General features: G+C 43.3%; 2 protein-coding genes across 9 annotated transcripts in view; one reads left to right on the top strand and one right to left on the bottom strand.

Annotated features, from left to right (window-relative positions):
• acacb (acetyl-CoA carboxylase beta) overlaps positions 1–9,656 on the top strand; it is a 36,632-nt gene extending 26,976 nt beyond the window's left edge. For 7 of the 8 annotated variants that reach the window (XM_088935665.1, XM_088935664.1, XM_088935663.1 and 4 more), the window contains 15 exons: positions 74–343; positions 775–872; positions 1,584–1,704; positions 1,955–2,065; positions 2,981–3,124; positions 3,229–3,349; positions 3,551–3,647; positions 4,047–4,143; positions 4,494–4,629; positions 4,828–5,005; positions 5,241–5,353; positions 6,367–6,521; positions 6,886–7,056; positions 7,399–7,535; positions 7,832–9,656. In XM_088935665.1, coding sequence (XP_088791791.1) covers positions 74–343; positions 775–872; positions 1,584–1,704; positions 1,955–2,065; positions 2,981–3,124; positions 3,229–3,349; positions 3,551–3,647; positions 4,047–4,143; positions 4,494–4,629; positions 4,828–5,005; positions 5,241–5,353; positions 6,367–6,521; positions 6,886–7,056; positions 7,399–7,535; positions 7,832–7,958 — 2,076 coding nt within the window. In that variant the 3' untranslated portion in view covers positions 7,959–9,656. Of the gene's footprint in view, positions 1–73; positions 344–774; positions 873–1,303; positions 1,502–1,583; positions 1,705–1,954; positions 2,066–2,980; positions 3,125–3,228; positions 3,350–3,550; positions 3,648–4,046; positions 4,144–4,493; positions 4,630–4,827; positions 5,006–5,240; positions 5,354–6,366; positions 6,522–6,885; positions 7,057–7,398; positions 7,536–7,831 lie in introns of all 8 variants that reach the window. The other variant, XM_088935668.1, reaches the window with a different exon arrangement.
• A 2,648-nt stretch (positions 9,657–12,304) lies between these two features.
• On the bottom strand, positions 12,305–22,941 carry foxn4 (forkhead box N4). Its single transcript, XM_088935660.1, has 9 exons — positions 22,856–22,941; positions 16,689–16,849; positions 16,193–16,305; positions 15,613–15,723; positions 14,916–15,046; positions 14,248–14,344; positions 13,896–14,103; positions 13,110–13,481; positions 12,305–12,555 (listed from the first exon to the last, which is right to left on the bottom strand). The coding sequence occupies exons 1-9, from the start codon at positions 22,939–22,941 to the stop codon at positions 12,305–12,307; spliced, it is 1,530 nt and encodes a 509-aa protein (XP_088791786.1).
• Positions 22,942–27,151: the final 4,210 nt, after the last annotated feature.

The following is a 27,151-nucleotide window of genomic DNA, read 5'->3' as shown; positions in this document are numbered from 1 at the left end:
GGAGTAATGAAGACAACGCAAGAAGTCAGAACGGGTGTTAGGTGCCGATTTTCTCCTCTGCTGCTGCCGACAGGTGGGGATGGTGGCTTTCCGAATGAAGATGAAGACCCCGGAGTACCGTGAGGGGCGTGACATCATCGTGATCTGTAATGACATCACCTACATGATTGGGTCATTCGGCCCACAGGAAGATCTGCTCTTCCTGCGTGCCTCTGAGCTTGCCCGGGCTGAGGGCATCCCGCGCATCTACATTTCTGCCAACAGCGGGGCGCGCATTGGGCTGGCTGAGGAGATCAGGCACATGTTTCAGGTGGCCTGGATTGACCCCGCTGACCCCTACAAGGTGCAGAATCTCGACGGGGGCAGAGGCTGGGGGGTTATTTTAGAACTTGAAGCACTTTACAAGTTATGTGCAACTAGGAAAGCTGTAAAAAATATTCTTCTATCCTTTTATACAAATATTTTCAGCAGTTGAAACTGTTAAGATCTCATCTTTGGCACTGGTTTAAAGTACTTTTTTTTTCTTGTAAAGATTGGTGCTTACATCAATCTTTAAATGGTCATGAAGGGATGTTTACTCTAATTTTTCAAATCTGGGGCAAAATATGTATTGTTAAACTGAAAATTAAAAGCTACTCATTAGAAAGCAAAGATTCAAATATAGGACGGACTATGAGTTGGTTCTCAACCCTAAAACCAGACTTGAGTTTACCTTGTTTTTTATATTGATTTCTCTGCAAAGCTCTCTCATTGACTCTGGGGTTTGTTTTGTAGGGTTTTAAATACCTTTACTTGACTCCCCAAGACTACACCAGAATCAGCTCCACCAACTCAGTGCACTGTGAACATGTAGAAGAAGGTGGAGAATCAAGGTGAGCACAGACCCATTTTCTGTTGATAACATTTTATGTGCTACCACACAGAATACATGCTGGAATTTACAGTCAAGGTCAGTGCAGGCCAGTGTAATCCAAACTAAATTATAATATGAAAAAAATTGATTTAACCATTTTGGACTGATGGCTAGCCTTAATGTGCTGTAGCATTTATGGTACCCAGTGATTAATATATGGCCATTTGGATGCTTTTGTATGTTGTAAGTGTCCTGCTGTGCATTTGACCCCTGAAAATGATTTCTGTAAACCAAGAGCTGGAAAGATGTCTCGTTTAACGCATTTGCATCGCAATTAAGCAAAGTATTGTAACTGGGGCTCAAATTCATTATTAATTATTACATATTGTATTCACTTATACAGTAAGTAGTAGAATAAATTAAGGTGGTGTGTATGTCGCTGTATGAAAGAGTGGTTCAGAGCCTAAGGGAAGACAAGCCACAAGCAGGGGTGAGAAACAATAAAGGAAAGAGTACAAGAGAAAGGAGTGAATTGTCAGGGAAGGAAAGAGCAAGGACAGCGGCTCAGGGACAGGAGACGGAGAGCCAGGCAGACAAACGGGAATGGCTGGCCCGTGAGAGCCAAGGAGCTGTGAAGCCTGCGAAGAGGTGAGGTCAGCTGCAGCTCCTTCCGTTCCTGCTGCCTCGCCCCCCCGGGCTCAGTCACGCTGTCCCTGTCCTCTCCACTCAGGTACATTATAACCGACATCATCGGGAAGGAGGACGGCCTGGGGGTGGAGAACCTCCGGGGCTCGGGGACCATAGCGGGGGAGTCTTCCTTAGCCTATAATGAGATCGTCACCATCAGCATGGTGAGAGGCGGGGCTGCTTCAGCGGGTATTGCACACGCTGCATGCAAAGAAGAAAGCCAATCGTGTAAAGCGCACTGCATATCTGTATTTTTAAGCCAAGATGGTATCCCTCCGTTATGGCATAGTTTTTGATCGATAAATAATTGCTCAAGATGTATTCATTCTGTATAGAATTCAGATCTGTCGAATCCGAGATGCACTCTAGCTGGGAAATGCCTAAATGCAAGCCCGTGTCTGCCTGTGTTTGCAGGTGACATGCCGTGCCATTGGGATTGGGGCCTACCTGGTCAGGTTGGGCCAGCGGGTCATCCAGGTGGAGAACTCCCACATCATCCTCACAGGAGCCAGCGCCCTCAACAAGGTGTCATGTTGCTGAGTGTCTCGGCTACCTGCATGTCAGAGATTTTCTTCCCCTCCCATTACAGAAAAAAAAAATCTTTCAGTCTCAGTTGTATGATATCTCAGATGCAAGTGGTATGAACAGCATGATACAATGATTAAAAATCATACTAGAATTGTGATTAACAGATTCCTTAAGTTGTATGGAAATTTTGTTATTGAACCAACATGATGTGGTAAATTTATTATCTTGGATAACATTCGTCATCAACAGGGGATCTTTAGTGAAAGTCACAAGCTAGTAGAATGTGTGATCGACACCGGGTGGAATAAAATGTGTGATGCGTGCTTTGCACCAGTTGCAGAATACAGTTTTCCCATTCTGCTCATACTTGACAAGCAGAGCAACAGCGCATGAGATTTGGTCCAGCCTTCATCATAACAAAAGGTCTCTTGAAAAGCGGGACATTTGTTCCTTTCTGTTTTTCTGGATTTACACAAGACTAGGCATTCTGTTTAGTGCTAATATAGTGTTTTTAGCATATTTTAGTCCATCATGAATAATCACTTACAAAGATGCTAATATTTATGGATTTTCGTAAAAATGTCTAAAATCCTTGGGATGCTCAGTGTATTTATCCATTGAAAACTTTTAATAGTCAAATTAAGCTTCTCAGATGAGACCCTTGTGTTTTGTAAATTGACTTTTAATATATATAAGAGTAATATATTTCTCAATATATTACTCTTGTGTTAGTTACCAGTGAGTTGTTTGTAAGGATTATGGCTGATAAACATCTACACTTCTAATGTTAAAGTGAAAAATCTGAGCTTTATTTTTGAAGGAAAAAAAAGGTTACATGAGTTTTAATTTGTTCAGATAGGAAAGATTTCAATTAAGTAAAGTTCAGTCCTCTCATAAGCTGCATTCTTACAGGTGCTTGGCCGTGAGGTTTATACCTCGAACAACCAGCTCGGGGGAGTGCAGATCATGCACAACAATGGAGTCACACACACCACAGTTCCAGATGACTTTGAGGGAGTCTTCACAATCTTGAAGTGGCTCTCCTATATGCCAAAGGTGTAGTACATAACCAGAACTCTGCTGTCGCCTTGTCATCTGGTAGTCAACATTCATGAACATCATTTACCTGCAAGGGTTTTGATGCCAGCATGTCATTTCAGAATAAGCACAGTCCTGTGCCAGTACTGCCACCCACGGATTCTGTGGAGAGAGAGATTGAGTTTGTCCCTACCAAAGCCCCTTATGACCCACGCTGGCTGCTAGTTGGGAGACCACATCCAAGTGAGGATTGGCTTTTATCTTTTTTCAAATGCTACTTTTCTCTACATTTTACTGTGCTGTTTTGTTCTCTTTAGAATTTTTCATAGTGTTACAAACGTAATTGTATAACATGGAAGCTTAGCTCTTGTCTGGATTGTGCACAAAGCCAAGCAAGGTCAAAGTTCATTTCCTCTTGGGATGTATCTCCATGACTGTCTGCAGCTGTAAAAGGAAGTTGGCAGAGCGGCTTCTTTGATCATGGATCCTTCATGGAGGTGATGAGCTCCTGGGCACAGACTGTAGTGGTGGGCCGAGCCAGGTGTGTTTTGCTTATTCTCACAACTCAGATTTCATGTCAGTTTTGTTTTATTTGTATGTTTCATTAATGCTGTATTGAAAAAACGCTTTTCAAAAGACCTTTTTTCTATTTTCTGTAACCGTTCTAGGTACTGCATTTTGTCACTGATGGCAGAATGTGGCTTTGTGATTTCTAATGTGAGCTACAGATGACAGCTTAGAAAATAAAGGTTGATGCCATGATAAGACCCCAAAACTTGTTGCTTTAAACACTCCGACATTTGAATGACTGACATGGCAGAGTGGTTTTATAAAATCAGTGTTGTGAAGATGAAAAGTGATAAGTACGGTTTTAGAAGCCTACTGAGTCTAATCGTGGGGTTGATCTCCCCTGTGTGCTGTTCGACTGGTGGACCTGCAGGTTAGGAGGGATTCCTCTGGGAGTGATTGCAGTGGAGACCAGGACTGTGGAACTTGCTATACCTGCAGATCCTGCAAATCCAGACTCGGAAGCCAAAGTAAGTTTTAAAATTACATCCACCTTAAATATAATGGATCCAGCATGTGTAAATTATACATGTGTTCAGCAGTCATCTTGCATGGCTTGGTGTTTATAACATCAGGAGAAAAAAGAAACACTAGCTATTTTTTAGGAAATGGGGTGGAAAGGTGAGAATTTTTGCCTTTATTTTTAATTAGGGTTTTGAAATTTGAAATACATTTTATACAATACCAAGCTGTGAGGCTCATTTCTATAAAACTTAGTGCAAGATTTTTCTCTTCTTTCTTAATGTTTTATTGGTTATTCACTGCTTTTTCCACTGTTGCATAATGTCTGATATGTAACTGACGGTCTGGTCTCCTTCAGTTGGTGCAGCAGGCTGGCCAGGTGTGGTTCCCGGACTCTGCCTTTAAAACAGCCCAGGCCATCCGTGACTTCAACCGCGAGCGTTTGCCTCTCATGGTCTTCGCCAACTGGAGAGGCTTCTCTGGAGGAATGAAGGGTATGTTGCAGAGCTGCTCTGAGGCCAATCATTTCATTCAAAATGAATGTGCGAACTACAAAAATGCCTTATTCTTCTGTTCTTTAGTCAAGTAATATGGGTGTGTTCAGTTATTTCAGTTTTGAGAAGTCAGTCATCTCCCGGTTCTTTCATGATGTGGTGGTGTGTTCAGCTGTGATGTTTCTCTCTCTCTCTCAGACATGTATGACCAGGTGCTGAAGTTCGGCGCATACATCGTGGACAGCCTGCGGGAGTTTCACCAGCCTGTCCTGGTCTATATCCCTCCTCATGCTGAGCTGAGGGGTGGGTCCTGGGTTGTGATCGATCCCACCATCAACCCCCTCTACATGGAACTCTATGCAGACAAGGAGAGCAGGTACACTTCCTTCTCCTGGCTCCCCTCCTGGTGTCTGGGGATGATATCACAATGTTTGGCTGTTCTCAAGTGGCAGTCATGTTTGTGCTGTGTAGTACATGAGTGCGTTTCCTTTTAAACGACTTTTGCACTATTTCTGGTCAGATTCGGAACCCCTGACCTTTTCTCTTGTGTGCATATGTGGTCACATCAGTACATCAAAGCTGACAAGGATGTTTTTCTCCCTCCTGCGTAGAGGCGGAGTGTTGGAGGCTGAGGGCACCGTGGAGATCAAATTCCGCAGGAAGGATCTGGTGAAAACCATGCGCAGGATTGACTCGGTGTATGCTGGACTTGCAGAGCAGCTAGGTAAACGAGGTTTTGCAGATGTTCACGCAAGAGCTGTAAACCGCATAAAACTGTACAGAACACTCCATATTCTGGCTGCGTAAATACAGTATTGGTAGTGCGAGCTAGAAACTGTTATTCCATTATCTTCATAGAAAAGCAGTAGCTCCTGTGTGCATGATTTTGCAGTGCAATCTGTGTGCTTGTGAATTCATGTTCGGGGTCTAACTAGAGGTCATAGGCAGAAACCCGGCCTGGAGGAAAGCTAGTTTCCCCACCCATTCTTCAAGACTTAAAATATAAAAAAAACATTTAAAAAAAATACAAAAGGCTTGCATTACAGATGATGGAATGTTTAATATAATCGATGTATTTGCTTTGATTATTGCAATATGTAATGGGGAACTTTACTTTTAAGAGGTACCATTCCTGCTAACAGGGGGCAGAGCTTCTGAAATACAAAGCAGACTTCAAACTCCACTCCCAGTCTCTTACAGTCCTTAATCATAGTGTTGGTGGGATAATGATCCCTGATGTAGACATTTGTTGTTCTATTATATAACCTTTGATTAATGACCAGCAAAAAATTTTTTACAGAGAGTGATTCTAAATGCATTTCAAGGTCTTAAAATCACTTAAATCTCTTTAGTAATATTAGAGGTCTTTAACACTCTTTATAATCTAATTAACTTGATTAGAATGTTGCAAATTTACCTTGAAAATGATTTGAGGAAATTCTTAAAAAATGCTCACTTGTATTGATATCTTAAATTTGGTTTCCTGTTGCTTTGAACGTCAAAACAACCTCCAGTTAACATATAATTTGAAATTTTGATGTGTCTTTTTCCCCACACATTTACACTGATGCCACAGCAATACTGTGACAGAACCTCAGGTTCTATAAGAGGAATATAGCAGTGTATGTTTGTGCTCCTTTGCTCCATGTCATTTTAGTTCGCAGAAGCCTGCTCCCGAGTCTTGTGGCTCATGATGTAGGCTCTGTGAAATGCTGTCCAACTCTGTCCCCCCTTTAGGAACACCAGAGCTGTCCGAGACGCAGAGGAAGGACCTGGAGAGCAGACTGAGGGCGCGAGAGGAATTCCTGCTGCCCATCTACCACCAGGTGGCAGTGCAGTTTGTGGACCTACATGACACCCCAGGGAGGATGCAGGAGAAAGGCGTCATCACAGTAAGATTAGATCCTTCATAATTCATATTCTAAGAGAAACTTCCAAAGCTAGCGAAGTGTACATTACTTGATTCTGAGCTGAAACCATCAGAAAATAACCAGGAGGCAGAGTTAGAAGGGTTCTTTTTTATAAGTTTATAGAACAAATTGCCAGCACTGATCCATTGTTTTTCTCTAAGAAGTACCATGATATTCTTGTTTTAATGACTAGGCACCGCACATGCGCGGAGTGGAATGCTTTCTTTTTATCTGTTCTTTATTCTCTTACTTTGTTGTCTTTGTTCAGGCCAGGAGGCCAGCATGGTCTTGGAGTACATTTGTTTTTTCTTCCCTGCCAAGTCTCAGGTGACTTCTCCCATTTCAGGACATATTGGAGTGGAAGAACGCAAGGGTTTTCTTCTACTGGCGTCTTCGGCGCCTCCTGCTGGAGGAGGTGGTGAAGAGAGAGATCCTTGAAGCCAACAGTGAGCTGAGTGATGGACACATCCAGTCCATGCTGAGGCGCTGGTTTGTGGAGACAGAAGGGGCTGTGAAGGTGGGCAAAAGACGATTCTGATGTTTGGGGGGGGGAGCCGGAATATCAATATTAATATTAGAGTTGGGAATAAAGGTGGAAAAACCTTCAAAGCAAGGGGATACGTGTAATTCAATATGAAAGCTGCTTCAACTGATAAGACACTGGCAACATTCTGGTTCCTCTGCCTCATGCTTCCTGCAGTGCAAGTGTCCATCTAGAGGTATGTTGAGGGAAGGTACAGTAGGTAGGGAAGCTACTGTGGTAAAGCTGAACGATTCAACCGTTCTCAGGGTTTGTGCTGTTCAGAGAGCTAGGTGGCAGCTTGGCTCTGGTCTCAGTGCTGCCCGGTGGCTCTTTCAGGCCTACCTGTGGGACAATAACAAGGTGGTGGTGGAGTGGCTGGAGAAGCACCTGGCCGAGGAGGACGGCATTCACTCCTCCATCAGGGAGAACATCAAATACCTCAAGAGGGACTTCGCGCTGAAGCACATCCGCAGGTCAGTAATCCCCAGCTCCCGGGGTACAGAGCGGCCCAAGACGGGAGAGCAGACTACTCTTGGCTTGCTGTCAAGGCCTGTCTCGGTCAGTCATCTTTCATCTGAAGGCACCTGCTTTTGCATGCCTTAAGTATTTTTTTCCCCAGTTTGCTTTTCCCTCCTTCTCATTGCATTCCCTCAGGAAATCAAAATAACCTGGCTTACGGCCCTCTTAGTTTTCTAAAGATCTTGGACATGGTTGAGCGATGGTGTGCTCGATAACGGTAGTTCTCTTACTGAGTTTTTTTTTTAACTAGCTTGGTGCAGGCCAATCCAGAGGTGGCGATGGACTGCATCATCCACATGACCCAGAACATCACTCCTTCCCAGAGAGCTCAGATCTCGCGGCTGCTGGCCACCATGGACAGCACACCCTCCAGCTGAGGCACTGCTGGGCAGCGGACAAATCTTAGGATGCACATGCACACGGGATCCTCGAAGGATATTCAGGGATGAAGTTTGCTGCCAGTCAAAGAGGAGGTTTGGCAGCTGGTTAAAAGCCAGGATTTGGGGGGAGGGTTGAATAAACCCATTTTTAATCTGCTTATTACTGTAGCTGAAAAGAAAAAACTTACTCCTGTGACTCCTGCAGTACTCAAGAAAAAAAAGTTAACCACTTGTATCAATGTGAAAGCACACCTTTCTCTAGCATCACCTTTGGTATTGCTGATTTTTCAGGTTGCCTAAACTAAATACATTTAAGTCACATTAATACCACCAAGCTGCACAATTGCACAAAGTGCACCATCTTCAGGAGCTATGGTTTCTTCTGTTCCCCTTCCACTAGTTCATGTATCATGTTCAGCTACAGGAAGCCACTCAAATACCCCTTTGACCCCCACTTGGCTCTTCCAGATAAAAATCCAGTCAACTTTTAAAAAAGCTCTTCAGTGCTTCCCATTTGAAATGTATGTAAATGAAGATCTTTTAATAGAGACTGAACAATTTAAGATACTTAGTCATGCCTTCCATGTGTTTTCAGGGATTTATGTCTTTATATACTGTATAAATGAAAACAAAAAAGATACCTGCAGTAACATAAGTGGACTGCATACCAAGAGATCCCATTTGCAATGCTATCAAGGATTAATGAGAATTCGTTTAAATTGCTTAGTTCAGCTCTCCTGTTGGTCTTAGAGCAACATAATCACAGGATCAATTACCTTTTGGTGGCATAGATTTGAAAAAGGGTAGATGTAAAATGAGACATTATACTGTTTTTTGTGGGTTTTCTACTGATACATTCTATATGAATGAGTAAGTTTCATCATATTGAATGAGGCTTGATTTTTCATAACTCCTGTGGTTAACTAAAACTGACTGCTTACATGACTGAAAAAATATTTGTATACCTCATGCTCAGATCAGGCTCTGCTCTGTTTCTTATGGACCAGTTGAAGAACAAGGAACTTGTTTTACTACCGAACTCTATAATGAGATGTTATTGTTCACTCTGGGGTTTATGAAATTGGGGATGCTATTATTTTAACTTCCTTCTCTTGCCAACAAGTAACATGATTTTATGTGATTGTAATTATGGTTTACACCTCTGTAGTAGCCTGTAGTATGAGGAGGCAAATCAGTTTATTAAAGGGAGTCTTAGTCAGTAGCTAAGTACCAATAAATGTCACCTGTCTGATAGCTCCCCTTCTAAGACAAAACCACTTCAGCTTTGATGCTGTTTTACTGTATAGAACAGGGCAACAGAGTCAAGATTTTATGAGTGTCTTTTGTCCTGTAAGGGATGAATGACTTATGTTTTGATATGTAATGTGATAAAGATACAAAATGGTTTTATGTAAGGATTAATATCCTCATTTATTTCTGTGGCCTTGGAATGCTATAACCAAAATTGTTGCATATTGTATTTTTGCAAGATACAGACCTGCAATATTTTATTGAAGATGCTTGATCACACTACAGTATGTATTTATTATAACACTAGTTTTGAGTATGATGACAGACGTTCAGAGGTGTGTAGGGGGTAATCTGATGAAGTAGCTTTGTAGGATTGCTTTACACATGTTTATAAGTGCAAACATTGTGCAGTGTTTTACAGTTAATAAACTACTTTCATTGGTATTTGCTCTGTAAGCTGGGTCTTGGATAAAATGATGCTTAAGGGAACTTGAATGTTCTATCTTTATGCTGAATGATGCTCTGTAAAGGAAATGACTTCCAGGGAAATTTGTGCAGAAAAGACGAATTGCTTACAACTGTATTTCTTTATCTAAGGTGATAGACATAGGTGTACGCTCAGTTAAAAAGAAAATGAAAATATTTTTGCAACGTTTTCAAAGGTCACCTATAAAGTAGGGTTCCCCTTCATTTCCTATCCTTTGAGGGTTGTGCTGAGCCAGAGCTACACTTCATCACGGGAAATGTGTAAACTCCCTCACTCACACACTTTCCGGAACCAATTCAGAGACTGTAACCTAGACATGAAGTCGTTGGACTAAGGAAAGAAACTGAAGCTCCTAAAGAAAACCCATATAGAGAGGTGGAGAGCTGTGGACTGTACACCGAAGGTGCCCCAGTCCAAAACCCAACTTGGGACCAGGAGCTGAAGTGCTGCGCAGCTGCCCTAAAAGTTGCACTTTTTTTTTTCTCCAGTACAGCTGCATTTTCACAACAGTTAGGAATGGAATTAAACTGGTGAGTCCCTGGTTCGGAAGGGTATTCATGAGGTCAAGGGATGGCGGTCTGTTACATAACTAAAATAATCTGGCATATTTAGATCTTTTCAGTTGGTTCCAGGGCCACAGGTGGAGGTGATTTAGGTAATGCTTCAATAACGCAGCTGACAATCCAAAAAGGCCAGCGTTCTTCATTTTCAGGGCTGGAAACCACTGCTCTAAAGGGTCAAAGAAAGTTTTTTTAAACTAAGTTGTCTTGGCACTTAATATTTTTGTTGTGTATCTTTAGTGTGACCTGAGATATACTTGTTCAGCTTTGAATTTCAGCTAAAAATGTTTTGCACTGTCCCACTAATTTCTCTCATTTACAAAATTGCTTGTTTACCTGGAACAAGCTGGCCTGCCCTCTAAAGTGTCAGTGACTGAAAATCATGCTGCGCCTTTAATCCAGTGTTCAACAAGACTGCTTAAAGCTCACATAAATCACTCCAGTGATCAGTACATGTATGCAAACTAAGGAGTCTGGGTACATTTTTTTCCCGTTCAAATTTATTACTAAGGGTTGGATGGTTTTACATACAGAAATGTAGTTCTTTTCAATTTTTAGTACCTCTGTGTAAAAACCTGAATGTAAAAAAAAAACTTTAAAATGGTTGCAGGAAAGACACTGTACACACTCTTAGTAAAGAGTGAAGCTGCAATATCCCCAGTTCAGTTTGTTGCCATGTTATAGCACTTTCTGATCCTCAGAGTCTCAATTATTTAATGGAACACTCAGAACACGGTAAAATGTGAGGGAATTTCATTAGTATTCCCTCTGAAAGGACACTGCAAAGCTATCAAGAGACAATGGCTACAGCTGTTTTTTAGTTCTTAAAATTTTAGATTCCGTAAGACAACACCAAAGGACATTTTTCAGGGATGAGTTAAACCCGACTGAATGTTTAGCAAACGGCAATTTATTGATTTCATAAACTATATTCTGTCAAGGTATATTTTTTCCTCTCGACAAAGTTTTACTTTTTTAAATTGCATATTAAAAATTAATTGCATTTTTAAAAAGTCTGTTTTGGACCACTGCATGAAACACAACTCGACTTAAGGGTAGAAGCAGAGTGATTATTTTTATTTTCTCTTTTGTGATTCAATCAGTGTGCCATTGATGTAGCTCATAATTTGCTTTCTCATTCTGGTACATTAAGGGATAATGCAGCTCAAGAAAATGTAAACACTGCCTGTGTGATGGGTCTCATCACTACCGTGTCACATCAATAAATATAAATAAACATATACACCGTAATACTGTCTAACAAGTACAAAAAGCACAGGACACTTAACTATCGTTGTAAATATAACATTCACAAGAGGAGGTAACAAGACAACTTAATCCAGTTTTGCACTGAAGAAGTGAACTCCTTTTTCCAGTGCGTTCTAAAACTTTGGCTGGCCATCAGCATCCTCTTCATATGATCGGTCATAGTGTTCAAAGTTTAAAATGTCCCAGCGGGGCCAGTCTCACAGAGCTCCTATTAAAAGACTGGAGCGCTCCAGTACCACAGGTTAGACGTCATCTTCTCCATTATGGTTTATTTTTTGCTTGGAGATCTCAGTACCAGTCCATGCTGGTGATGGGTCAGGTCCAACACAAATACTGTATCTTGAAGAAATAGGTGGCATCAGCTCTCCGCTCAAAATCTGTGTAAGGCATTTTACCGTCTTCTGATTAACTGTATTGTGTTGGTTTCACTGCCTTTCTTGTGTGCCTTTGCTACTTTGTGTAACGGCATGAAAAATAAAAATCATAAAATATCAGTCTGCCCTAACCGAGGACAAAGGGATGTTCTTCTGTGAAACCTAGCTGGATGAAAAATGACCCTAGGTACTGCAATCGACTAGCAATTGCAAGCTGGACTGACACGCGTTGTCCCCAAACCTAAGAGGAGGTGGGGTTTGATGCCAGGGAGTGGTTTCAAGAAGTCATTCCACTGTGGGGAAAAGTGAGATGTTTCATTTTGCGTTATTGTATTTTTTAAGTTCTTGTAATTTGCTGTGATGAGGTCCGAGGTCTCCAGAAGAAATCCCCTCCTGTACGTGTTAGAGCAGGGCGATGGGTTTGTTGCTGCCCTGCGTGTTCATGCACTGGGATGACACGGAGTCCAGTGTTGTGTAAGTGGTGTACAGGCCAGTCACCTGCAGGTCGGAGAAGGAGAGGTCACTGCCCCCAGACACTGGGGTGATGCTAGACGTCCCCAGCTCGCAGTCGGAGAGACGCAGCGGAGAGTTGCTGAAGGCGCCCAGCGATTCCAGGTTGAAACTTTCATCTTTCATATCTTCCCACAAATTTCCTGAGGAGGACATTAATGGGAGAACCTTATCTTAGCAAGTAAGCACTCTCCTGGTCATTGTTAATGACAATTTTGCAACTAGCCTATGGTTAAACTTTGAGGTTCCGTTATTCTTTTGCATGATTTCAGGGCATTGCTTTTACACCTGTGATTTTAGGCTACAGTTAAATGCAGTGTCCAATACAAATGCCTTGCGACCAGTTTCTTACAGTTGTTAAATGCAGTTAATACTCTCAGGACTGCGGCACTGCATGAGCGCTGAGGCCAAAAAGCACAAACAAGGCCTGACCAAGCAAGCTGACACAGTGGTGCGAGAATCTTAGCTATAAAATGGTTTCCATTTGTCACAGGAAACCACTGGAAGAGGTAAGTTTCTTTTATTTGAAAAAATCCTGAAATAAGTAACTGTAGCCTGTTGTTTAAGAGTACTCGAGCATTATACCCAGCTACATTAGTATTAAGTAAGTCCTAAGACACTCTGTTAGACTCTGCTTTTCCTGAGAAAAGGATAAAGAAATGAGTGAGCCTGGAGGTGTGTGGGCTGCAAGACTCACCCTGTAAAGCGAAGTCCATGATGCTGGGGTCCAGGGAGTCCACCTCGGTGCTCATGTCGCCGTGCAGGCTGTAGAAGTCTTGCGCCGGCTTGCCGTGCTGCTGGGCGAGGGGGCTGTGGGAGAGGTCGGGCACGGCATGGAGAGGTGGGGTCTGGGCCGGGGCGGGCGAGCCGGGGGCCAGGCGGGCCTGTGCCTGCAGCTGGTGGTGGTGCAGGGGCAGCGACTGCAGGGATAGGGTCATCACGGGCTGGGGCGGCAGCGGCGGGTGCAGGGTCAGGCCGCCCTGCCCGGGGGGCAAGCGGGTCATCCCCGGGTCACACGCTTTCCGTCGGCAGCTCTCCGGCCGGTCCGTGATCAGCTTGTCGAGCTCGTCTGGGTGGAGAAGAGAGGTTCAGAATTTCATTAGTAACGTTCTTTCACGACGCGCTTATCGATTTCCATCCATTCCTGTTACGTGGAACAGATTTGTGCCAAATACTTTTACCCTTTTGGAAGGATTAAAAAAGTGTTCATTTCCCTGGTTAGAAACTGCCAAGGGGTTTATAAGTATATCGCCGACCATCCATTTTCGAACCCCTTCAGGGTTCCAGGGCTGTAGAGGAATCGGAGCCTATCCCAGCAAGCAACGGGCACAAGGCAGGGTACACCCTGGACGGGACGCCAGTCCATTGCAGTTTAAAATTCTAATTTGTCATGCTGGTAGCGGAATCACTTTCTGCGCACAGAGCTGAGCCCCGGTGTCCTCTGGGCCCGGGCGGGCTGTTGCAGAGCCGGGCCGTGACACACCTGGGTTGGCCATGCTGCGCCGGATGGCGGGGAGGTCTTTGCGTTTCCACTTCTGCATCTCCTCCTCCATCTTGTCGATCTTGGCGGGGTTGAGGGCCCACAGGCAGCCCTTGCGCGAGGAGCCACTCATCTTGTTTTCCACCTTCTCGAAGCACTTGTTCAGGGACAGGTTGTGCCGCACGGAGTTTTTCCAGCCATCTGGGGCCGTCTGCAAAAAAGGAAGCAATCCAATATTTCATCAATTCCTCAAGTCACCTTCCCCGCTTCTCCGCTAACTGTATTTGATGAGTCCTTGCAGGGGCCTGTCTCGTTGCCTTTTCCTGCTTTCTGTCGGGTACTCGCCCATCCTTACCTTGAAGTAGGGAAAGTGTTCCTTCATAAAGCTGTAGATTTCGCTGACTGGGAGGCTGCCAGTCTTGCTGTTCTTCAGAGCCATAGCAATCAGGCAGCTGAAAAGGAAATCTCAACATTGTAAACCACGCAGACGCCAGGTGACCTTCACAGCAGCTTCTTAAGACTTGTGGAGGAAAGTGAGTGAGTGATCAGACTTGGAGAAGAGCTATTTTAAACCTTTTTTTAACTGTTTTAAAAAGGAAAATGTATTAAGCAAAAAACTTCACAGACAAAAAGCAAAAGAAAACCAAGCTCTCCATTGAACTCTGCATATACTTCAGATATACTATAGTTTTTTCCAGGACAGCTACCCCAGTTTAACTGCTACCTAAATCCACTGTATATGAATGACCAACTCCTTCACAGACTTTTTGGTCTTTGGTCAACTGACCCACAGAGAAACATTCTCTGTGAATAACCTCATGAGCAAATTGATTGATTCCATTCAGTGAACAAGCGGTCACAGGTGAGCTAGGCACCAGACGGCCCTTTCTACTGCAGCTTGGGCATCTTCCAGCGGGTTCCAGCCTCTCAGGGCTGTCCCCAGCCACGTGCTGTAGTGCGGTTTTTTATCCCAAAAGCTGGCAGTCTCTTGAATGGGATGACAACAAGACACTGAGGCCTCACCTGTAGGAGTAGATGGGCTTGGGGTAGGACTTGGGCTGCAGGTCCTGGCTGTTGTGAGGGGCGAGGCGGGGCTGGCTGAACGGGCTCTGGCTGCTGTAGGATGTGTTACTATAGAGAGCAGCTGGGGAGCACTGTGGAGGGATAATAACAAGGGTGAGACACTGGGGAAGGGAATGTCATTAATTGAGCATTTGTGTCGGTGTTTCTTCCCTTTGTTGACTTAAATATCTATATAGGGTTCCATTATTAAGTCAATACCAAAAGCTCTAGAGTAGATAAATCCTAGCTATGACTGAACTAACATTAGTAGAAATGTACAGAAACCAAGACATTTGACAGCATTTACAGCAAATGCATTGTTGTTCTCTATCAATAAGTTGTCATTATGCAGAAATGCCGTGTTCGGCAACTGTAATCGGACACCTCAGACATAAAAAAGCACTTGTTATACTTAAGCGCAACACATTTTGACCTATTATGTTTTTGAAAATTACTGCAACTTTGGGAAAAAAATACAACTTATATTTTTGCTGTACACTGTTTGTAATAGCAGCTCCATGGGAAATGTTTTGTGTTAAGACGGACCTTGGTTCTACACATCTCAACCCCCAAATTTCTCAGGGAAGACACTTGTCTGCTTATCTTTTCTACATGGGCCACAACCCAGTGGCAGGACCCTGCTGGTAGAAGGTGGTACCTGCTGGCTGGCCTGGGCAATGGAGAAGACTTGCTGAGCGGAGGGCTGGTAGACTGAAGGGGGGGACTGGAATCCGGGGGAGGGCTGGCCACTGATGGAGTACTGTGAGATCTGTGAAAAATTATGGACTTTACATCAGTTCTATCTACTTACATTTATTACATTTACATTACAGTACATAAACAAAAAGCAGAGCATTCCTATTTGAGGATTCCTTCGATATTTATACTTCTCTTTTTAGATTGAAAGTGCTGTATATCTGCAATTGCTTAACGGCAGACATTTTCCATTATGCTGTACTGGGCTCATGTATTGCATCGGTGTCCCAGACGATTCTGTAATTGGTCACAGAATACCTACTTTGCACAATGTACTAATTTATTCCTGAAACTCGTGTAACAAGTTTCCTCATTTTAATATCCAGATGTCACCTTTCAAATCTCCTATGCCATTAGTTTAAGCCCTGAGTGTCCAGTAAGTCCACATATACTGTCCAAATAAAACGCAAACTGTTCACACTTTATGCTGCAAATTGCACACCATACAATTCACTTGTAAAGAAATCTGCTGTGATGCTTACATTTCCACTGTGTGCTGCCATTGTGCTCATTCCCAGAATGCTGTTCTGCATATTGCTCTGCAGGTGAATCATCGTCCCTTGTCCTCCAGCTACATTCACGTTGCTCATCTGGGCTGAGAATCAAAGACAATCACTTTACAAAACTGAGAATGTCAATTTGTCTAGTTTTTTCCTGTGTGTTAGTGTAAACTGAACCTTAAAACATCTCTCATTCTTCCATTAAGGCCTTAATCAAATTTTAATTTCTAGAGACACTCGCTGTGCATCCTCAAATTTTAATTTTAACCAAGCCTAGTACAAGAATAAACTCGGAATATTCTGTCCAAATGTTGTTTTTCTGTTGCAGTCGTTTTTGCAAAATATCACATTGCTTTAGTGCGTTCTATTATGAAGAATAAAGCATGCTGGTAGATATTGCAGTATCCTTTATGTCAGAGTACACTGAACTACAGTATCTTCCTGTGTCAATGCAGGTGTGGTGTTGAGGTTCAGCTACCTGGCTGCTGCATGGCGTTCTGGGAGCTCATGCTGAAGTCCAGGCGGCCTGTGGCCATCTGCTGCAGCCGGGGGACGTCCACTGAAGTCAGCCAGGACAGCGACTGCAGGTCACTGGGGAGCTCATCCTCGCTAAGCTGGGAGGGGTCTGTGGTCAGCAATCTGCAGGTAATCATGAGCAAGGTTCAAGAACCCCATTTAAAATGCACATTTTGAACTGGCCCAGTGTTTTCTTCAACCTTTATATGGGTGTAATTTTATGTCCAATTTGTTTATTGGTTTTTCAGGAAAAAGAATATTGTGTGTAAATTTTTAAAGCGTTGAAAGGAGGGTTCCCATCTTTTTGATAGTGACATTTGATTTCTTAAACGTCACTGTGTTTCACATTTAAGAGACTGTGATTTGCTGTTGTGTTCACTCCTCCTCTTTTAAAGGTGCAGATTTGCAAGAGCTCCAAGCTGGCTTAACGCAGGTTTGTGCGGTACTAGAGAAAGTACTGTTACAGTATGTTCAGGACCTGCGTACTGGTTCTGAGCAGGGTTTATGAAGATCCATGCCTTCTCAAACTATGAGCACCTGTTGGCATTGGTGTCTTTTGAAGCCATTCACACAGTCAGCAGACTGAGCTACAGTAGAATCACTGTAGGGGCAAAGAGGCTTAGCTTTTGCATTATGAGGTCACTTGTTGATCTTTAATTTTGAGGGCTAGGTGAATGGCTCTTTTCCATTTTGTTCTTAAATGTGATTTTTCTATGTGCCAGTGCAAAGTTCAAGTTGGTCAAGTTCAAATTCTTAATGGTCGCTTTAAAAATGTTCAAAAACCATAATCATAAATCAACAGTAAAATAAAATACAATAACCTTGTTTGAAGAAATCTGATATTTCTGATATTTAAATGCAGCAATTTTGAAACTTCTCGTGCCTAATAAGTAGCAGGGGCCAACCGAACTACGTGTATGGCATATATCATAGCTTATTATACATGCGTTGTTTTACCGCTGGGTAGAGAAAAAAGAACTGAATAAATAAAAACCAACAAATCACTTTTCCTGCAGCGCTTAAACGTCTAATCCTGCCACTTGAGTGCCTATGGCATAATGAGAAATCTGTACTCCCTCTCTCTCTTTTTCTTTGTAAAGGAAATGGAGATGGCTTCTAAAAAGAGAGAGCCTCCCACTTGAATCCTCTCCAATCTTCCCCACACTCCTACTGTAGACGGAGAGTGCAATAATTAGGATCTCCATGGTAACCACTGCTATTCAGTTATTTTGCGAGACCAGGCACTGTAGGGTCCAAAAAAAAAACCCCATCAGGTGACCAAACTCTCTCCTTCACCATTGGCTGAATCATAAGTAAACAAGGGCATGAAATAATTTGAAATGTAGGGTAGGCCCATGTTATTTGCAACAGTTGGCTTCTCTATTGAAAGATGATCACCCATTGTATTGCAAACGACTGGGGCCCAGTGGCACGTGGCCCTGTTGTTCCCTAGACCCTTCCTTAATTGTTTTTTCAGTCGCTCCCCCCTTCATTTTTTTAACCTGCCTGCTTGCATTAATCTGGCGGAATGACAGTGGACTCACGGGGGGGGGGACAAATGAAGTGCCATCTGCTTCCCTGTCCCGTTCCGGCCCTCTTACACCGCCTCGCCCCCACTGGTGCGCTACACAAGGTTCAAGGGGGAGGTGGGGGTCAAGCTGCACTGCACACGCCTCCTGTCACCCGATAAATCTTAAATCATTTACCCCAGCCCAGCACACAGCCTCCATCCTTGCAGGCTGGCCTTAGTTACACTCGCCCGGCAGGAGGAAGGTCTAAAGAACCGGCCTACTCGCCCAGTGCCGGCCCAAATTTCAAACTCAACCCACCGAAACCTGATTTTATATCTTGGCTTTGTCATTTGAAAACCTCTCCCCCATCACCGCAAGTGATGTAACCCTTATTTCAGAAATACTAACCGACCGCAGATATTGTAGCCCGTGTGTGTATTAAACCCTCATCTTCTTTTGCAAACAGTCGAGGAGGTAAGAATTGTAACCAGTGGGACTGAGAATCATTGCGCTGTGCTTGACTGGAGGTGAGGAGGATGCATGAGATGGATTTAGCTGGGTAGATACACAAACTAGAACCTCACACAAACAATCCCACGACTTCCTGGGACAAAATAAACTCTGCACTTTCTTTACCATTTGCAGTATTCTCCTACTATAGGGACACAAACCTTGCTTATTGAATTAACAATGCAATTACCTATAAAGACCTTTAATTGCTTCTATGTATCCATTTAGGTAACACTACAAAAAAAATCAAACTTACATTCTCTTTTCTTGGAATAGTGCCCTTATAATTCAATTGACACTCATACACTTGAGTGGGCCCTCAGCAAAGTAAAATCTCATGAGTAAGAAGAGAATCTTGAATTGAGGAGTTATAAATCTCCTTGTGGAGCACGGAAGTTCCTTTTGTACATAAAGTTGTCCGCCACTACTCATAAATTCAGAACCCCGATTTTTATTTTAATTACTTATGCCCATTCATTCTAGATTATTATATTTTCCTCTGTAAAGCTATTAGAAATCAAGCAACAGCTAATCAATCTGCATTTCATTGCAGGGCGTGATGTGTTCAGAATGTCCTGTTGCTATAGCTCGGTCTGTTATGCTGCAAGGTCACACGAAGTTTGTATGTACAGAACATGAAATTGGAAGGGCTCTTAAGATAACAGCACTACGTCACAAGCAGTGTACGCAGGACAGAAACTAGCAAAACAGAATGGCCAAATAAGGAACAACCAGAGATTTCGTGAGAAATCAGAATGTTAATTTGACCAACGAGAGGGGGCCATGGTCCCCATCTTGCTCATTCAGTAGTTAGTAGCTAATGGATCCAAGCCACTCTTGCAATATACTTGCGTTTTCTTAAACAGTACATCAGATCATAAAATGGAAGAATTTATGATTGAGTTTCACTGTGTTTTAAAAATAAAATGCAGGCTATGTAAGAAACATCTAATGCCCATTTCCATCTTTTCTTCAAAGAGGCTAAGCATGTTTCTAAAATATAAACCTAAATATATTTATCTAAAAAAACTATTTCAAGCTTGCATCTCCCAGTCAAGAATGAAGGCTAGATACACTGTTTTTGATAAATTAGTTTACCAAAGATATCCAGTGCCTTCTGGGGTCAGACCATATAAAGAAGAATCAGCTGTATTCCATGTTTCTTAGTTGGAAAATTTCAAAGAGGTGAGCTTTAGAAAAGAGGCGAAAAGAGTAAATTGTATATTAATATAACGGATACCTTCTGGGGAAGCATGGTGGCTTCACAGCTCCAGGGTCCTGGGTTCGAATGTGGCTCTGTCTGTGGGGACCTGGCATGAACCCCGGTTTAATCCCACAGTCCAAAGACATGCAGACCAGACTAATTGCAGTCTCTGAACTGCACGCCGTATGCATGCGAGTGAATGTGTCTGTGCGCGCCTTGCCCAAGGCTGTAGACACGCCTTGTACCCTGTTCCGCCGGGTTAGGGTCCGGCTACAGCGACCCTCCAGGATAAATTAGCAACTGGGAAAGGATGGATAATGCTTTTTAAAGGAAGCACGTTCACATGATGAAATAATCCAAGGTGAAGTCTGTAAAGTTGTTTAGGGCTGTATGGGACTTACTGAACCTGTAATAACTTCCACAAAGGTTCCTGCAGTATGATTAGACGAATCAAAATAAACTCGTAGAACAGGGCTTCAGCCCCGTCCAAAGCAAACTTAAATCTTGCAGAACTTCCGAAGGCTTTGTAAAACGAAAACTCGCTTGGGAGAAGGGAAGTGTTAGCAGAATAACAGTACATTTAAATACTGTGATTGCGAACAATGACATTTTTTTAATCGTTTCTTTCGTTATTTATGAAAATAAATATTAGCTTTTTTTTCAGTCTTCAAAATACAAGCATGTTAGCTGGACTATTCTGCCAAGACGGTAGTGTTCAATGGTGACTTTCGCCGCGATCCTTTTTGGAGACACAGTAGTTATTCGGGAGATTCCTGAGGATCTAAGGATCACGATCGTTAGATCCGTCCCCAGACAGTTTTCTAGTCATCTAGTCCTTAGAAAGCCCAGGGGCTCATTGTACCACGTCCCCGTTACTACCGTATCAAATTCAGGAGCTATTTTACGTCTCTCTTGCCTTCACAGTTTCCCTAACAACGCCTTTACTATAGCGTTCTACTAAGCAGCTCTAACCTTTACAAAAGCGTCAGTCGTAGTCAGAACGACCACAGGTTTTAATAGGGCTGTTTCCCAAGAACGTTTCTTGACGTGTCTTTTCTTAGCTGTGCAGATAGTCTTACAAATAATGGGGAAACTAAAACAAGGGTCATTTCAAAGACCAAAACCGATGATGGAACATTTACATATGCAATTGTGATTAATTGCAAAATGCACGTTTTAAATATTTGGGAACTCAAGAAATATTCATCCGAACTTGGACTACTGTACGTGAAGACGTTTACCCACTCCACTACAAATGAGCATATTAGCGCTGGGAGTTTTTATTTGCCATTACCCAGTTAAAATGCCATCTCAGTATTTCGAGGATGACCAGTGAATCTCATCAGTGCATTTCCACGCTGTCAGTCAGAAGACATGACTCGTGGCTGCAGACGGACAGACGTGTCTTCGGATGCGCGCGGCAGGCACGCGCTCCGGAGCGGTCTTCTGCCTGGAGCTTCACTCTCCGCGCGCGTGGAGCCGCCCGCTCTGGGTAGCGGAGCGTTCGTGCAATATCCAGCGCCACTTAAAATGCTCTCTGTCCCAAAAGACGTCCATTAAAAGTACCTGAAAGGAGCGTCGTTCACGGCTTATTACTCCACTGTAGGGGTGTGAATCCGCCAGTTACAGTGACTGCTCAAAAGCGAATGCCAATAGCAACAGGTAAACAAACATTGCAGGCATTCTCGCGTAAGAACCCGGTCACGCGTTCATCTGCACACTGTAGAAAGTAAGAATCAGTGCAAAGCGATTTCCAGAGTGTTCACTACAGCCTATTTAGTGCGTTACTGCACAGTTGCATGAGATATAGCAAACATTCAATCGCATTACAAACGTCATTAAAACCAAAAAGACAAGTTAGCGCGGTTATATAGCCCCAGGGTGAGACTTTGTAACGAATGGCGCTTTTGAGCCCTTAAAAATAGTTTTACAAATACGGTTTGCAAATGAGTTGTAAACAGTTCGCAATGTGAGTCTGCATCACCATAACGACGCCTGGTGTTTGAATTACGATAAACAATTATCCCTTACCTTCCCGCACTAGGTCAATGGGTATTATTAGATTGCACTCAGCACATATACATAATTGCATAAAACAAACACATTCACCCATCATCGCAGAACAACAGTTTGCCTTGGATTTCGGATAATGGCGTAGGGTCAACGTATTCGTGCACAATTACATACCCAAAGTGCTACTGTGTGCATTTGTTTTTGAATGTATATTCCCTGTCAATGGGAAAAGGAAACGTTTGTACAACAAGACGTGTATAGTGTCTCCGTCCCTTAAAGAACAAAAAAAGAAAATCGGTCGCGTAAGGTTTCCCAGAGCAGCCCTTGCGCCTCGCTAATTGGAGGCCATTACCCCTCCTCAGTGACCCCGAGAGCCCTCCGCCAAGCGCCTACCCGCCCGATCCGGGGGCTCAGTCCCTCCGTGTGCCGCCAGCAAGAGTGTGTAAACAGAGCTGATGGGTTCTGACAGATGCATTCAGACCGAAAATCACTTATTCTCATCGTCGTTTTGTACACGAGATTCCCAGAAAAGACTCGTTGAAAGCCGCACAGACCGGCAGCTTGTTCAAGTACCCCTCCAGCTGCGAGTCCAACACACTTCCTCCAAACTAGAAAAACACGGGTTTGTCGGGCAGTAACTGCTGCCTGGGAGTAAAGCTAACCTCGCGTCAGAGTAAAGGAAGTGGTTATTTCTGATATTTCATTTTACAATGCGCAAACTCATTCCCTGCTTCGGTCATTCCTTTTTCCCCAAATCGACCCAGCCGAAGAGCTCATTCCGAAGCTCCATTTAAAAAAAATGTATTCATGGCAATGCCTTTGTCCATAAGATTCACACAAACTTTCAAACTTTTCAGTGAAAACTAATAATAACAACAGCAACAGCCTTACCGATAATCCTGCGCTGAAGGGTGGTGACTTTGTCCTGAATTTCCAAGAATTCCTGACATCCTGGAGGTAATTCCGCTTTCTATCATCTCCTAAAAAATAAACGATTTTGCTTTTTGTGTTATAGGTTTCGTCTGAAATAAAATAAGTGCCCCCCCCCGACGTTTACAAAAAACATGTCCAAGCTCCTTATGAAAAGCTAATGTACTTAACCCAGCATGGCTTCCTTATAAACAGTATCATACATTTAAAAACCCGTGGCTGTCGTTACCCTTTGACATGTTCGTCATATTGTACTAGGATCGCATTTTGTCGCCAGTGAACGACAGTCACTTCAGTGTCTTACTGAAATTTCCCCCAAGTTACTATACCTAGTAATTTTTTTTAAAAAGTGTACTTAATGATAAGAAATAAATTGTCCTGTAAGTCAAACAAACAAGTTCTAGAAGGAACTACAGTTTCGAAACGATTGTAATACATTTTATTGTGGATGGCAGATGTCAACACACTTCATTGTGTTTTTAAAAGGAAGATCAGCAGCATCTCGGTGCGTAAATTAATGACAACAGAGTAACTCACAGACTGGCTCAGGACAGTTTCGCAACAATGTCCTTCCTTGTAGCCGAACCAGATGAAAGCCCCCGAAACCAAACGGGCAAACCTGACTGGAAAGTGCGCTAATTTTCCAGCAAAACGGCTGCCTCTTCCGTAGAGTCGCCCCCAAAATGCCACGCAGTAAAGAGAATAACAGCACCGGCTGCACCTTTTTTTTTGCACTGCTGCTTTTCTATTCGTTTTAAGACGTAAAGAGGTAAGGGAGAGAGAGAAGTCGTACCTGTCCGGGGTACAAACGCCGAAGTCCTGGTGGGCTGTCTCTGTGTGTGCGTCTTTGTATATTGACTGCGCACTTGTCTCTCTCCAAACCGTTTTTAAATTTCCCTCTCTGGCGCTGTCCAGCCTTGGGACATGCGCACTGATCACACAGGGGTCTCTCTCGGTGTGATGAGAGAGATCAGTTCAGGGGGGCCGGGTCGTAAAAGTTCAGCAGTTTCTCCCGCAAGATAACCTGTGTGACACGGACGTCATATGAAATTAAACCCCCCTCCTCCTCCTCCTACTACTACTCTTCGTCCTCCTCTCGACGGAATAGAATCAGCCCGTCTTTTTCTCTCCGTCCCGTACGTGACTTTTTGTTCTGTTTTTTTTTGTTTGTTTTGGACGTCCAGTGATTTTCAGGTCCACATATTCTTCCCCCAACCACTGAATCACACCATTAAAAATAACGATGGGCGTTAAAAAATGCAATAACCTCCCACTACCTGGAGTCCAGCTTCGAGATTTCTACACCGATTTATATCATTTTACTGTCTAGATCTTTGAGCCGCTAAAACCTTCGGCTTTTGGGCCGTCTTTATTTTTTTTTTAAATGTATGCTCTGGTTCCGGATGCGAAAGCTGAGGAGTCACAGAGGCAGAGCTGGGGTGCTTTTGAAGAAATCCTATCCCCAGGCAGATGCAGTGTCGTTTCTGAAAAGACCGCAAGGTGTGTGGGCAACAGGTGCAGCAGTCGCCGGCTGAGCCCTGATTCCGCACTGCCTTAGCTACCTGACAAAAAAAAAAATAAAGAAAAGCCTTAACACGCCGACAAACTGAGCTATTCCGAGCTCACGCTGGTTTCGGGATCCATGCAATCACGACGGCCTTCGTTTTTTGTTTAAAGTGGAGAGTTTTTAAAGTTTTCCAAACTTTTTTTTTATCCCTTCTCCCCAGTCCACCAGCCCCCCCTCCCCCGTTTTCCCCCCCCCAGTTCTCCGCGGAAATTTTTAATCCTTCCAATTCCGGGTAGCGTCCCCCTCTTCCACGGTCTTTCCGACTCCTCGTTTGTGGGTCTTTCGGGCTGAATGAAGCCGTTGACTCATGGCCCAGAACACCAGACCGAGAAAGTCGCTTCCCCGCCGCTCTGCCCGCGTCTCAGCCCCGCGGCTTCAGCGGGAAAAGGTGGCCGGGGTGGCGCGGGGGCTGGAGGGGGGAGGAGGAGGACAGAAAAGTCCTGGGAATATACGGCTCATACCGTACCTAAGAGCAAAAGCGAGCCTAGATAATCAACAGGGTGGGGACTGCAAACAAGAACTTCGCATTACTGCATCAAAAGATTAGAAACTTGTCTTCGTTGTATACTGTACTCAGATAAAAGCCTACGTCAGTCGTAGACGTCTGTACACAGTTACCAGATTTGAAGGGAAAAGGTTTTCCCCGTCTACCACAAGGGGCATGGCAATCACCTTGGCAGTTTATTCCTGAAGGCACGCGTAGACTTTTTTTAAAAAAAATATTCAAACCGAATGTTCTGTTTTGCGCGGCCGTTCGGTTAGGTGTCATTTTGACACCTCGACCCGTCCTGACGTGCCTGACCCTGGGTCCCCCAATCCCCTCCTCTCTCCCCAAAGCCCCCGGTTGTCGGGTGACATTGTGTGCGAATCGTTTTTATCAATGCGTGCTTCTGACAGGATGGGAAGTTTATCTTTTATTAAGCATTATTTCACTTTTTAAGTACACCTGCGTCGTTTAATGCACGTGTCAGTGAACGTAAGGTTTTTCGAACTGACACCTGACTAACAGTGTCTTACACACATTTTCCTTTCCTAAACATTTATTAAACACAAACCTGGCGATCAGTCACCCAGTTTTTGTCGTCTGAAAAGCCTTTGCGTACTGGGGAACATGTCAAAACAAGTTTGGCAAACACGACATATGTTTGTAATATTACGTATTGCTAAATGGATTTACTGCATTACACGTGAACCGGTGGTCTGTTATCAGTTGGATGAAGGATATTAACACAGACTGCAAAATCCTCAGTCTCAATTTGCTGTTACCTTAGCGGTGGGAAATTTGATTAGATTATTTCTAATCGATACTGTCGCTAAACCTTAGAATGCGAATACACAATATATAGATTTTCCCATAAGAATGGGTATTTTATGAGTCTTTAAAATATCTTGTATGCAATTATAGTGTACCTTTAGTCATCTTGATTTCTGATTTTGTTTAGGATCGGAATTTTCTTACAGTCTTTTAGTATTTTGTACAATAAAATGGTAGTCGGAATGCTTTTGAATGATATGGGATGAACGCGATTGCTTGATTAATAACATCTTGTTTGGTGCCCCATGTTAAGGTACACTAATACCGTTTTTAATACCACATCTGCACACTTCAAACAAAAAGTTTCAAATAGTTCAAGATTTCTCTTTGATTTTTTTTTGCCCTGGCAGGAAATAACTGTATCCTTTGAATAATTTGCGCCCAGGAGTCGTTAAGTGTGAAATTGTAGATTAATCCTATAGGGAGCGAGGTCTGTGTCAGTCGGCTCACCCCCACGGGACAGTGCAGATGGCGAATCGCAATTTTACAATGGGCACAATCGATGATTACATGCATGGACGTAACGGACAAAAAGAGCGGCTTCTTAAATCCAATGTATTTACGAGGTCCTAGCGCCCGACAGACAACGTTAAGATATTCTGAGCTACGTCTCCACGCTTTGCAAATACTGTACAGCGTGGGTGATGATGATGTCTAGGAGCGGCAAGCTCAAAATAAATCTCAATTAAAACGACCATTGCTCAACTGAATTAATTTCTCTCCGTATTGAAATTTAACACTGGTCCATGGTACCTGGACAACCAAAGTGTGGTGCTGCCCAATATGAGAATGGTACTGTACCTGAAGCTCCTGACAGAAATGAGGGTTGTATTTTTATGTAAAAACACAGTAATCATTCCTCGATTTAAAGACCATAACACTTGAAAGACGCCTTTAACTTTCGCCTTGTCACATGCTTTTCAACAAAAGCACTATTTTTAAGCTTGCAAGTGCCGATTTTTTAAAACTACAATACAGAGTTCTTTGTCTTAGAATTTGAAAACATAATTGTTGTAACTTTACTATGGCTGTGTGTAAGATGGAGTAGGATTCAAAGGAAATGAAGCATTGTTTACTAGACAGGTTTGTATCAATAATTAATTATTTCCACTGGTCTCCAGCCCACACCTTACAAATATTTTTTTCCCCCAAAAAACTCAAGCCCTGAGGCTCTCCAAGCCAGTTCGTCCAGGGTTCTGTAGAGTTCAGCAGGCTGAGAGCATGCTGGTCTCAAGGGATACTAGCCCATTATAGTGCAACATCTAGCAATTCTGGTACCTGGTACCTGCAGGTTGATGGACTGGAGAACTGGGGATTTGTTCAGGGGTAGCAGTGTCTATATGGGACTCCAGCCATTCAGTTATAAAGCCCTAAA

This window comes from Atractosteus spatula, chromosome 17, assembly GCF_055471065.1.
Source record: "Atractosteus spatula isolate fAtrSpa1 chromosome 17, fAtrSpa1.hap1, whole genome shotgun sequence".
Classification (NCBI taxonomy): Eukaryota; Metazoa; Chordata; class Actinopteri; order Semionotiformes; family Lepisosteidae; genus Atractosteus; species Atractosteus spatula.
The sequence above is the reverse complement of the archived record's forward strand: the minus strand, read 5'-3'. Positions and strand labels throughout refer to the sequence as shown.